General features: G+C 35.7%; 1 protein-coding gene across 1 annotated transcript; it reads left to right on the top strand.

Annotated features, from left to right (window-relative positions):
- LOC132054201 (uncharacterized mitochondrial protein AtMg00860-like) lies at positions 1-465 on the top strand. The gene has a single exon (XM_059446247.1). The coding sequence runs from the start codon at positions 1-3 to the stop codon at positions 463-465; it is 465 nt and encodes a 154-aa protein (XP_059302230.1).
- Positions 466-13,708: the final 13,243 nt, after the last annotated feature.

Genomic DNA, 13,708 nt, shown 5'->3' with positions numbered 1-13,708 from the left:
ATGGTTGAGGAGTCCATTGAAATTTTCATGGAGGACTTTTCCGTGGTAGGAGGTTCTTTCGATAATTGTTTTGGGAATCTACCCCAAGTTTTGAAGAGAAGTGAAGAAACAAACTTGGTTCTCAATTGGAAAAAATGTCACTTTATAGTGAAAGAGGGAATTGTGCTTGGTCACAAAATTTCGGAAGATGGGATAGAGGTTGACAAGGCAAAGATTGAAGTTATCATTAAGCTTCCTCCTCCAATTACCGTGAAGGGTGTCCGAAGCTTCCTAGGCCATGCTGGCTTCTATAGGAGGTTCATCAAAGACTTATCAAAGGTGGCTAGCCCCATGTGCAAGTTGTTGGAAAAAGAAACCAAGTTTGTGTTCAATGATTCTTCTCTCAAGGCCTTTGAATGCTTGAAAGAAAAGCTCACGTCGGCCCCTCTCTGTTACACCCCGTACTTCCAGATGAACATTCGCTAAGTTTAAGTACAAGTACGTGGAATTATGATCAAGATGAGCCGTCTTTCGGGTTAAGAAATGGTATAATTTTTAGGTATACTTATGGATAAAGTGATATATGAGGAGTACTGGAAAGTCTCACGACCAAATGGAGTTGAAGAAATAAGCTATTGAGACCTTGGATTTTGTGGAAAATATGAAGGGCAAATTTTGGTCCAACTTTGAGAAAGAATATCTTTTTGTAGATGAGGAGTTTTGAAGCAAAGTAAAAGCCTAAACTGAAGTTCGTCGAGTCTAGTTTCCAACGTAATAAACCGCTCATCGATACGACATCGGAGTAGAGAATTATGGACGTTTCAATTTAGGCTGACGGAGCAAAAACGCTGCTACAGTAACCGAGTTGCTACAGTAACTGACTTGCTACAGTACTGCTACAGTGACCCCACTCGAATTTGACCCACTATTTAAGGATCAAATCTGATCCTAAACCTCATTTTTCAGCCAAGAATTCTCCAAATATTTTCCAAATCTTCTAGAAAATTCTCTCAACTTCTGTCCACTAAATTTTAATGCGAATTAAGTATAATCTCTGGATTTAAGTTTGGACAATGCGTAGTTGCGATTATACTATCGTATTGCGGTGAATCTTGGTTGGAATTCAAGGCAAATATTGGAGATATCACGGTACTAGCGATAATAAGGTATGAATCTCTCCCTATTGATATGGATATAAGTTTATTTGCGGAAGTAGAATTGTAGAATAATCGTATAGTGGATTTGTTGGTGGAAAAATTGGATAAAACATCGTGTGAGATGTTTATGGAATATTTTGGTGTTGAGAATATTGTTGTTGATGTTGGTATTGTTGTTGTTGTTGTTGGTTGCTGAATTGAGATTTCGGGTTAGGCATATAAACGGGGGAGATCTTTGCTTAAATTTGGCATTCTAAAGGGATTTTAATTAAAGGCTTAAGACAAGTGTATGATGGTGAGCCTAATAATAGTACGAACGATTTTATATGTCAATTACAAGTCAAGAGAAAAGTGGGAAGGTCAAGGAGCAAGATTCCAGGTATGTTAAGGCTAAACCTTTCTTTCTTAAGGCATGATTCCTTTGTTGTGAACCTATATATGACATCTTCGATAAACTCGTTTCTAAAAGTACCAAAGCTTATAGTTCCCATGTTCTTGTGATATCCTTGAGCTTGTTTCATGGCTATTGATGTTATTCATTGATATTGATCTCATCTTATGACTTTGTTCCTTCAAGGTGAGACGTGTTCATGATGACGGTTCCATAATAATAATCCAACGAGTTTAGGAACAGGTTCTTAAGGGATGTTTTATAGGACATGAATAGAGTGCTAGTAGAGGATCCCTAATGAAGTATTTAGTGTTCGAAGAGAGGTTTATGTTGTATCTTAGGACTTGGTTAATGTTTAGTCAATCGAGAAGAAGTACTAATAGCCTGAGGTGTGCTTATAAGTCTTATGTGATTATGTAGACCCTACGAGTTAAGTGATGACCACGGGAAGTGCATAGAGATTACTTGTAGAAGTTTAGTTATGATGTTGATTATAATTACCACGGTCTCGACCGGTTGGGCGGTGTATATATTTACCAACGGGCAACGACAGTCGGGCGATTACCACCGTGCTAAGGCCGGTTGGGCGATTCTTTGTGGCGATCGGTCGAGCGATTGCGCTCTACCGTCGGGCGATAATCGGACGGGCGGTTATTACCGGGGATTGGCGATAGGTCGGGCGGTTACCACTGATCAGTTGGGCAGTTAGTATAGGATGATTAGTAAGATAAAGGCACAGTACTGTACATAGATATGGTTAAGCATGCGAGAGTATAGAGAGACATGTATATATATATATATATATATGGATCGGGTTGCACGCCGCAACATATGTTCGGATAATGTTTGATGATAAGTTAACAAGGGACATGGTAGGGTATACAGACCTAGTAGAGATTACAAGAAGATGAAGAGCTATGTATACATATGCTAGATTTCCATCGGTAGTTCAGAAATGCCAGGTTGATTCTTATTCTTCTCATCTTTAGTATATGGCTATTTTGTTGCACTTTCCACCTTGCATACTCAGTACATTGCTCGTACTGACGTCCTTTTACTAGGGGCGCTGCGTTTTATGCCCGCAGGTCTTGAGATACAGCTTGACGGATCTTTCAGTAAGGATACCAGCTCAGCAGGCAGAGTTGTGGCACTCCACTTGCTCCGGAGTTGCCCTGTGAGTCAGCATGGCTGCATATGCATTTGCATGGGTGTGGCGGGGCCCTGTTCCGGCCACTTTATGTCATGTATTCCTGTAGAGGCTCGTTGACAGATATGCACAGTTAGATACCTTATAATTATCTCGACTTATACCATGTTGTATCATTATTATGGATAGCCTTACCGGCACGTGCACTCGAGATTAGTTTGAAGGCGTAAGTATGTTATATTTTGGGCTTGTGCCCCCATAGCTTATAGTACCTTAGTCTTATGTTGCCTTTCGAGATACAGAAAATGTGAGTTACAGTTTGGTTCGCTCGGTTCCCGTGGGGTGCCGAGTGCTAGTCACGCCTTACCAAGGTTGGGGTGTGACACTATCATTATTGCTTCGGATTGGTCTAAAGCGTTTGAATTAATGTGTGATGCAAGTGGTTTGCAATGGGAGCCGTTCTTGGTCAACGGCGTGAAAAGCTCTTTCATCCCATCTATTATGCAAGCAAGACTCCTAATGGAGCTCAAATGAATTATACTATCACCGAACAGAGTTGCTTGCCATTGTCTTTGCCTTTGACAAATTCTGTGCTTATTTGTTGGGAACTCATGTGGTTGTTCACACTGATCATGCAGACCTCCGATATCTCATGACTAAGAAAGATGCAAAACCAAGGTTAATCTGTTGGGTTCTTCTATTGCAAGAGTTGACTTTGAAGTCAAGGATAGGAAGGGATGTGACAACCAAGTAGCGGATCATTTATCTCGTCTTGAGGAAGGTGGGCGTCCATCGGACGGTCTTGATGTAAATGAAACATTTTCGGATGAGAAAGTAATGGCGGGGTCACATGACATGATCCCATGGTACGCCGACTTTGCAAACTATCATGCTAGTGATATTATGCCGGAGGACATAAATTTCCACCAAAAGAAGAGATTTTTGAATGATGTCCGAAAGTTCTATTGGGATGAGCCATATCTATTCCGGATTTGCGCCGACAATATCATAAGGAGGTGCATTCTCGAAGTTGAGATGATGCCTATCATTTAGGCTTGTCATTCCTCACCGTTGGGGGACACCATAGGAGCTCAAGGACGGCGGCAAAAATTCTTCAGTGGCTTCTATTGGCCAACCATCTACCAAGATGCCCATGATTTTGTAAAGGCTTGTGATCAATGTCAAAGACAAGGGGGCATCTCAAGAAGGCAAGAGTTATGATAAGTTGGTATTTTACCAACTTATCTCTTCTTTAATCTTATATTTTTGCTATGTGTGATTGAGAAAATAGTGCATTTAATATGGTTTACATCCATTTTACAGGTTTTATATGATTTAGAAGTGATCGGAAGAAACCAAGTGAAAATAAAGTCAAAAAGAGGCCAAATTGAAGAAATGACAAAAATGGCTAGAAGTGCAGAAACTTGACAGTTTTGCAAAACCTAGACAGTTTTGCAAAATCTAAAAATATGGGGTTGTTTTGGTCTTATTTTGAGTGAAAAAGTTGGGTAACTATAAAATAAAGACTTGAGGTAAATTACTATCATCTTTGGCCATTTTACAAGTCTTGGAGAGCTAGGATTCTAACACTCACACTTGGGGATTGAAGATTTGAAGATTGGGTTGAGAACTTTGTTAAACTTTTCTCCATTTCTTTGATTCCTTGCTTTGTAATGAATATCTAAGTGTGTAGTATTTACTTTTTTCACTTGAATCTTGTTTATAGAAATATTCTATGATTAAAGTGTTGGATGAAACTCTTGTTTTGCTTATGCATTGAATGATTTTTATTGCAAACGAAGTGAGTTAATGTTGTTTTAATTAATCTTGTTCTTTAATGTTTCTTAAGGGATTAGCTAATCCTAAGACCCGCCCATTTACTTCGATTTGAGCTCGAGAGAGGAAGATTTAGGTTGGGAAAGATTAATTAACAAGAATTTGGGGCTTTAAACCTCATCTAATAACTTGAGCTAGAGATAGGAAAGTTACTTGAGATTATATTGATTGTTCACATTTTCTATATGTTAATGCTTGAGAAAGCTTAGTAATGACATTCATCAATTTGGTTGAGAGACTTTTGATGAGATTTTAGAAATCATTATCTAATTAGCATAAACTCACTCTTAGTTGTAAAATCGTGAAATACATTGAATCGTTACTTGAGCGTAACTTCCTTTGTATCCATACTTGTAGCCATTGATCATTTTACCCGCTTTTTAATTAGTTTTATCTTTGTTAGTTGTTAAACCAAAAATCAAATATTGAAAAGGTGTTTGGCTTAGCTTAGTTGGTAATAATTCCTTACTTGTTTAAATCGCCTTTATATTGTTCCCTGTGGATTCGACCTCGACTCATAGTTGGGTAAATTATATTGCGACGACCGTATACACTTTCTCTTTGAGGAGTGAATTTAGATGTTATCAATTTTGGCGCCGTTGGCGGGGAACAATTTGGCGTATTTGGGTTAGTTTGGGATTTAAGCTTGCTTGCTTTGCTCCAAAATTGTGAATATGTGTTTGTGATTTTTCGTGTTTCTTTGTGTTAGTTTTTTTTATTTTTGTTATTTATTTTTGTTACTTGTGTCACTGTGGCATCTTGGAATGAACTGGATTTGATGGTTGCAACCCATATTTTGATGACCTATGTCCATATTGTGGAGGATCCCACTTTTGGCAAGATTGTGAAAATGCTCCCGGGAGAGAGATGTGTGCACCGTCTCAATTCTATGATGGGAATATTTGCGATGTATGTGGTGCTCAAGGCGGACATTGGGGTGATTGTCCCAATTATTTTTGTCCCCCTCCCCCAAGTTGTTCCAACGAAAATGCTAGTAGTGCTTTTGAGTTTGATAGGAATAATGACATGGAAAGTGAGGGCAAAGTGCCCGATAAGAAGGAATCATGGCAATGCTCCAAACATACTTATACTGGGAAGGATAAAATGGAGGAAGAGCGAAAAATCATCCAACAATCCATTTTAGAAAATGGAGAAGCTAAGAAAAGAATGAATGATTCATTTGTGGATGCCAATTCCTCAATTGTCATGGTATTGTCTACTCCTCACAATGAATTGGTTGAAGAAGAGATTTCAAATTTGAAAGATGAGCCTGAAAATTCTTGTGACCACAACGAAAGTTGTCAAAGTGAAGAAGTGGTTCAACTTGAAGATGAGCAAAATCTTGAAGAAGAAATCTCCAATTCTCAAAAAGAAGAAGTTGAGGAAATTTTGAAAAGCATAATGGGGAGGATGAAAAATATGGGCAAGTCTTGGCCAAATTGGCCAAAGATGATGAAACTATCCAAAATGTGTCTCTCACCATGGATGAATTTTTACAATCTTTGGACGACTCTCACCATGAAGAAAAACTTGACAAAGAAGAAATTGTGATCCAAGAGTGGCTTATGAATCAAGCTCAACAACTTGAAGTCGATGAGGATCACTATAAGGGTATTTCACAGATGATTGAAGAATTTTTAAAATTCATGTTGAGCAAAGTCAAGAAGTAGAGTTACTTGAAATTGCTATCCGAGAATTGGAGACTGATTTGAATGCAAAAATTGAAGCATGTGATGCTCAATATCAAAGGGCAATGGATAGTAGTTTTGAGTTGGTTCTCAATGAAGAAGAGGTCAAGATTGATTTTCAAGAGCTAATGATGAATTGCCAACCGACCAACTCAAAAATAATGCAAGATGCCAATATTGAAGAAATGATACTAGAGTTGTATAAAAAAGTTCATGAAATGGTTTTTGAAGACTCTAGTTTATTTTTGGGTGAGGATGTCAAAGATGAGGAAAATTTGGAATTTGGGCACATTGGATCACATTTCAGCCATTTTTTCACATTGTGCTTGATTGATGATATGGAAGTTGAACTAACCGAGCCTATGGAGGATTGTGGAGATGAAGAAGAAAGCGTCTTTATTTTGAAATTTGCAATGCCAAGAAGATAAAATGACATTCCTCACTTAAATGCCAAAAAGTGCCCAATGCGATACTCGAGAGTTGGCCTCCTTGATTTCCTTCCACCGCGTCACGAGCATCACCGGAATCTTAATTCAAAGTTGGGGCAAAAATTCATATGCTCCAAGTGGAGGGAAAAGTGGTAAAGTTAACTCATGTCGTGCCGCGACGTTAAATCAAGCGCTTGGTAGGAGGCAACCCATCGTTTTAAAAAATTTAAGTCGTTTTTGAAATTTTATTTTTAGAATAGTTTATTTTATTATTTTTGACTAATCTGCAAAGTTTCAGAATTTTTTAGAGTTGTTTCGAGCAGGTCAGTATTTCAGAGCAGCCCCAAACCAGTAGCTCTTGCTGAAATATGGTTCTAGGTAAGTTCTCAGGTGACATCACCTGCGGTTCGCAGGTGCTGACAATACAAAAAAAAAATCAGGTGACATCACCTGCTGTTCGCAGGTCATGCCTGTGGCTCGTACGTGTTGTTCGCAGTGAGGACAATGCAATGTTTGTAGTTAGGGTGGCATGTGGTAGCACAATATATTTTGGTTATGCTTGATTTGTGCCCTTGCTGGGCTTTTGTCTTATGTATGGATATTGTGTGCCCTTTTCAGGCTTATTTTGTGACTGTTGGTGTGGCTGTGGATAGACGTTGTTACAAATGGAACTTGCTCAAATTTTTGAAAAATTCGTTCTTTTGGCATGTTGTGGATTAGTCACTTTTATTATTTTATTTCCGTTCTTAATTAGGTAGTTTAGGAGTAAAAATGGTGTTGGGATGTGATTTTTTGCCCTTTGAAGTAAGGATTCTTGTTGTGACTTTTAGACTCAATTTTTGGCTCTTACTTTCGCTAATTAGTCTCTTTAGGCTATAAGTGACTTTTTGAGTTCATTTGTTTCAATTGGTTCCTGGATACATATTCTACTGGAGTTTTCATGTGCCATGTGTGGTGAGGTTTATTTGTGAGTTCTTTTGCATTATTTGTGGTCTAGAACTTGCCCGGAATGAGTTTCAAGGTGAAATTCTAGACTACATTTAGTTTGAAAAATGATGTTAGGCCTTCCTTGGACCGTTTTTGTGCCTTAAATATCCTACCCTTGCATATTTTCCCTAGTCAACCCCTTTTGAGCCTTTAACCTTTTCTTTGGCAACCATATTGTACTCTTTAACCTTTTGTTCTTTATTGACCTATCTTTTGGCATCTCACCTCCCTAAGTGTTTTGAAAGTGCAAACATAGGCTAAAAGCCTAAGTTTGGGGGTGATGGTTCGAAAAAATTGTGATGTGAGAGTTACTTTAAGGTGAAACGGTGAAAGAAAAAAATGAAGTAGTAGAATAGAAAAAAAAAAAAAAAACTTCCTTGTTATTTTGAAAAAAGAGAAAAAAAAGAAGAAGGAATAATAAAAAGTTGTGAATAAAGGGAAGACTAGCTGGTGAAAAGAAAAATGAAGAAAATGGTGGAAAAGTTTGAAAGGAAGTGTGCTTTGATTGTTGCAAATTGTGTTACTTAGGGAGTTTTTGAGTCACTCTTACCCAAATTGTGCCCTACCTGAACCAGAAGCCTACATTACAACTCTTTAAGTCCTAATTGATTTTGAACCAAGTGTGTCTACGTTAGGGGAAAAATACATGAAGGGCAAGCCTATGGTATTACTTGTGTGCATTTAAACATCTTTGTGTGTGTGTGTGTGTGTGAGAGAGAGAGAGAGAGAGAGTTAATTCTTCCCATTTGATAGCCCAATTGTATTTTGAAATGCATTTTATGAGTTTGAGAAATTTCTCTTAATTGTAAGGGCACATGAGAATTTGAGTTGTGAATTTGTTCCATTTTCCAATTGAGTGGAATGAACAAAACAAAGTTATTTTATGTTAATGAGGTAAATTTTGAGGCTTTAGTGTCATGACTTGATTGCTACTTTGATTAGTTTGGTATTTGAACATTTAAAAAAAAAAGAGTTTTTGAGAAGTTGGTGATTCATATTTTTTTGATTAATTGTTGGTACCAATAAAAGTTATGTGTTTGTGCTTAAAGTAGACTTTTTGACTTGGTATGATGTTGGCGCACTATTGAGTCGATTCATTAGAAGGAGATTGTATGTTTTGAATTGCTTGAGGACAAGCAATAGTTTAAGTTTGGGGGTTGATTGAGAAAATAGTGCATTTGATATCATTTACATCCATTTTACAGGTTTTATGTGATTTAGAAGAGATCGGAAGAAAGCATGTGAAAACAAAGTCAAAAAGAGGCCAAATTGAAGAAATGACAAAAATGGCTAGAAGTGCAGAAACTAGACAGTTTTGCAAAATCTGAAAATATGGGGCTGTTTTGGTCTTATTTTAGGAAAAAGTTGGGGAATTATAAAAGCAATACTTGAGGTAAATTACTATCATCTTTGGCCATTTTACAAGTCTTGGAGAGCTAGGGTTCTAACACCCATACTTGGGGATTAAAGATTGGGTTGAGAACTTTGTTAAACTTTTCTCTATTTCTTTGATTCCTTGTGTCACGACCCAAACCGGAGGGCCATGACGGGCACATGTTTATGTGTCGGCTTTCCATCGACATGCATCCGTGACATCAACATAAACATAGGTGGACGATGGGGCCATAATATGATACTCGATAGACTCGTAAGAAAACGTGTACGTATTAAATGATGCAGAAAGACTCATCATATGGATATGATGAACATACTATATGAGCCAACAAGGCTATCATGATCATCTGTAATTGGAAATATATCTAAACCGGGGTTATGAATATTATACGTAGTACATAAACTACAAGCCTTTTGAAAAACATAACATAACGTGGCGGGACCGAGGCCCATGTATATATATATATATATATATATATATATATATATATATATATATATATATATATATATATATATATATATATACATATATATACACATATATGTGTATATATATATAAATACATATATATACACATATATATATATATATGTATATATATACATATATATATACTGTATATATGAGCCAACAAGGTTCTCATGATCATCATGTGTGGAAATATATGAAAACGGAAATAGAATATTATACGTTGTACATAAGCTTGTCTACAAGCCTTCTATTGAAAACATAACATAACGTAAAAGCGAACGGAGCACGCCATACCCGTATATATATATATATATATATATATATATATATATATATATATATATATATATATACACGTATATATACACATATATATATATACATATATATATACATATATATACACGTATATATACACATATATATGTATATATATATAAATACATATATATAGACATATATATACACATATATATACATATATATATACATATATATACATACATATACATACATATATATATGTCTATATATATGTCTATATATATATATATATATATATATATATATATATATATATATATGTATATATATATATATATATGTATGTATATATAGGTAGATATATATATATATATATATATATATATATATATATATATATATATATATATATATATATGTATAGATGTATGTATATGTATCTATATATATATATATGTATATATATAATCATGCGCGACCCATCAGAAGCTCGGCAAATGGAGTGCTGACCAATCTTAACCGAGTGGCGACATCTATAGATGGATCACCAACCTATATCTCGGGACTGCGGAAAGAACGCAGCCCCCCAAACAATACATGAGTCAGTACGAATAATGTATCGAGTATGTAAGGCATGGAAACAGCATATACATGAGAATTATGAAAAGAATACGAACATGAGAGTCGATAATATATACGAATGTATCGCAATTTAACATAGCGGGAGTATCTACATAACTCTACATAACTGAAAGTGCCTCTGAGAGCGTATGATATGCATGCTTTCTTTCAAAAATTATATACATATATAATATAACTGTTAGTGCTGAGGAACGTACAACCCGATCCATAAATGTTAGTGCTATGGAAGGTACAGCTTGATCCATATATCATATCATCCCGCATCTGGGGTATCATCATCATCATCGTATACTAGCTGATCAGGTGGTGATGCGTATATAACGCCCATCCCTTTCCCCATACTCTATATACATATAATATACGCGTATATAACGCCTTCTGGTCATGGGTCAATATGCATATGTATAAATAAATACAATGCATAAATAAGATGAATAACTAGAACTCTTGGAGTGACGTAAAGTCGTGCTACCTCCGATAACCATCTTTGAGCTAATATTATCAATATACGTAATCTCAAGACCTGTGGACAGAAGGAATAATCATAAAAGAGGTACAGGAACATCTAAGATTAGAGTACTCCTAATGCTTCTAAGAGTAGAGTAATATGGAAGTCTGTTCATACGTTCGTTCGTTCATATCATAAGGTTCATGCGAAAATGAAAGAAATGATAGCCTTAACATACCTGGATAATCTCCTTCTCAATCCACAACCAAGATTAACGTAATCCTCTTGCGTCTACAATAAGTGAAATGATATCGTCGTCAACATATAAGGTCATGACTATCGTATTTCGCTAATCTTATAACCTACAGAAAAACAGGCAACATTTCCCTTGTTTATGCTACATCCCAAAAGACACCAAAGGTCATCAACATCCCAACAACAAAAACAACAACCAACAATAGCACCAACTACAATATAATCCAATATAAACCTCTTCGATTACTTTAAGAATCATATCTAGCGGCAAGCTCATTTAAAGAATAACAAAGCGCAATTCGAACCCAATTCTTCTTTCATAATTCAGTCCACACTCTTCATAACATTATACTTATGTTTACCATATACTTTTCCACCCAAAACATCATAAAGATAATCTCTAAACAGTCCATATGTTGTAACTCTTGAACCTTCCTTAGAGTCCTAGTTTTACATGTTTTTCTTTTTCACTTCCTTCAATTAAAACATGAATAATCTTAAAAACAATAGCCACAATATATTCAGGTTACATTCCATAATTTCCAGCAATTAGAAACCATATTTACATCTTTAAAACAGTCCAACAACACGACAATAAGTTACTAGCATTTCACGACGAATGATAAGCTCGGATTGGAACACATATAACCCGTATCGCCTTTTGTAAGTTCCTCCTTTATTAACTTAATAATATTCTCAACATGATAATGAAATCATTTAATACAAATCCAGCCTTATACCATAGGATTATAACAAGAAAACAGTTCGCAAAATCAACTACTTCCGAATAGCAATTCTATCCATAAGTTCAAGCTTTTCTCGTCAATTCACCTCAATCAACATCAAAATAATCATAAGTACAATAAAAATAAAACAATATATAATCACCTTATACAGTAGCCCCAAATTGAATCCCAAGATTCCCTTAGCTTATATTCACCTTCAACAACAACCCAATACGATAAAAGTGATTTCCTTTCATTTAGGCTAACTTTCAAGGTGTAACTTGCATCAAATCTTTGTGTTTGGCTCTTGAATCCATGGGAATTGATTATAGAGGGTTGGGGAGAGTTTAGAGGGAGTTTACGGGTGAGAAAGGGGTAGAAAATGATGCAAAAAAAATCAGATTTCCCGTTCTAATATTTCTGATTTTTATTGTTCATCCCGCATCACTGTTCACCCGTCTTACTGTTCATCCGCGTACTGTTCATTCGCGTTACTATTGATCTGGTGGAATTATTTCAGGGACTCGATTTTCCATCATTTTTGATGGATGGTCTCATTCCCGAGCTTACATTAGCCAACTTACGATATGAATGACGCAAAAAAAAATTCAAGGTGTAACACCTTGCTTTGTAATGAATATCTAAGTGTGTAGTATTTATTTTCTTCACTTGAATCTTGTTTATAGAAATATTCTATGGTTAAAGTGTTGGATGAAACTCTTGTTTTGCTTCTGTATTGAATGATTTTTATTGTTACTGAAGTGAGTTAATGCTATTTTAATTAATCTTGTTCTTTAATGTGTCTTAAGGGATTAGTTAACCCTAAGACCCGCCCGTTTACTTCGATTTGAGCTCGAGAGAAGAAGATTGAGGTTGGAAAAGATTAATTAACAAGAATTTGGGGCTTTAAACCTCATCTAATAACTTGAGTTAGAGATAGGAAAGTTATTTGAGATTATATTGATTGTTCACGTTTTCTACATGCTAAGGCTTGAGAAAGCTTAGTAATGACATTCATCAATTTGGTCGAGAGACTTTTGATGAGATTTTAGAAATCATTATCTAATTAGCATAAACTCACTCTTAGTTGTAAAATCGTGAAATGCATTGGATCGTTACTTGGTACGTAATTTCCATTGTAACCATACTTGTCGCCATTGATCATTTTACCCGCTTTCTAGTTAGTTTTATCTTTGTTAGTTGTTAAACCAAAAATCAAATATTGAAAAAGTGTTTGGCTTAGCTTAGTTGGTAATAATTCCTTATTTAAATCGCCTTTATATAGTTCCTTGTGAATTCGATCCCGACTTATAGTTGGGTAAATTATATTGTGACGACCGTGTACACTTTCTTTTTGAGGAGTGAATTTTGACGTTATCAAGTTACCTGTTACAGCCCGTATTTTCGTACATCGAAAAGCGCGTGAGTTAAATAATATTAGTAATGGACACGAGGTTATCCCCCAAGCTTATAGGTGGTTAAAGTGATGGTACACATGTACCGTAAGGATTTGAAGTTAAAAAAACTTAAGAAAATAAGTTTTGTCGAGGTTCAAAATTTATTTGATGAAATACGGTCCAAGCTATAATAGCCCGTATTTTTGGACTAGGAAATTGAACCATCTAGCATGAGCAAATTTACTCGAGCTCGGAGGATTTAGTCATATTCAATCATGCAAATTAAGAGCTCGTGGTATAAGGACGTAAAGTCCCGGAATCATTTCGGACTTAAAAGTGTGATGAGGGTGATTGGGAAATAAAAATTAGAATTTTATGAAAATATATTTTCTGGATATCACAATATTTGTGAAATGTTGCTACATGACTTGTTCTAATTTTATACGACTAAATGATATTTTAACAAAGTAGTTAGGTAGATAAGTGCTTAGGTG

The sequence above is a fragment of the Lycium ferocissimum genome, chromosome 4 (genome assembly GCF_029784015.1).
Source record: "Lycium ferocissimum isolate CSIRO_LF1 chromosome 4, AGI_CSIRO_Lferr_CH_V1, whole genome shotgun sequence".
Lineage (NCBI taxonomy): Eukaryota > Viridiplantae > Streptophyta > Magnoliopsida > Solanales > Solanaceae > Lycium > Lycium ferocissimum.
The sequence above is the reverse complement of the archived record's forward strand: the minus strand, read 5'-3'. Positions and strand labels throughout refer to the sequence as shown.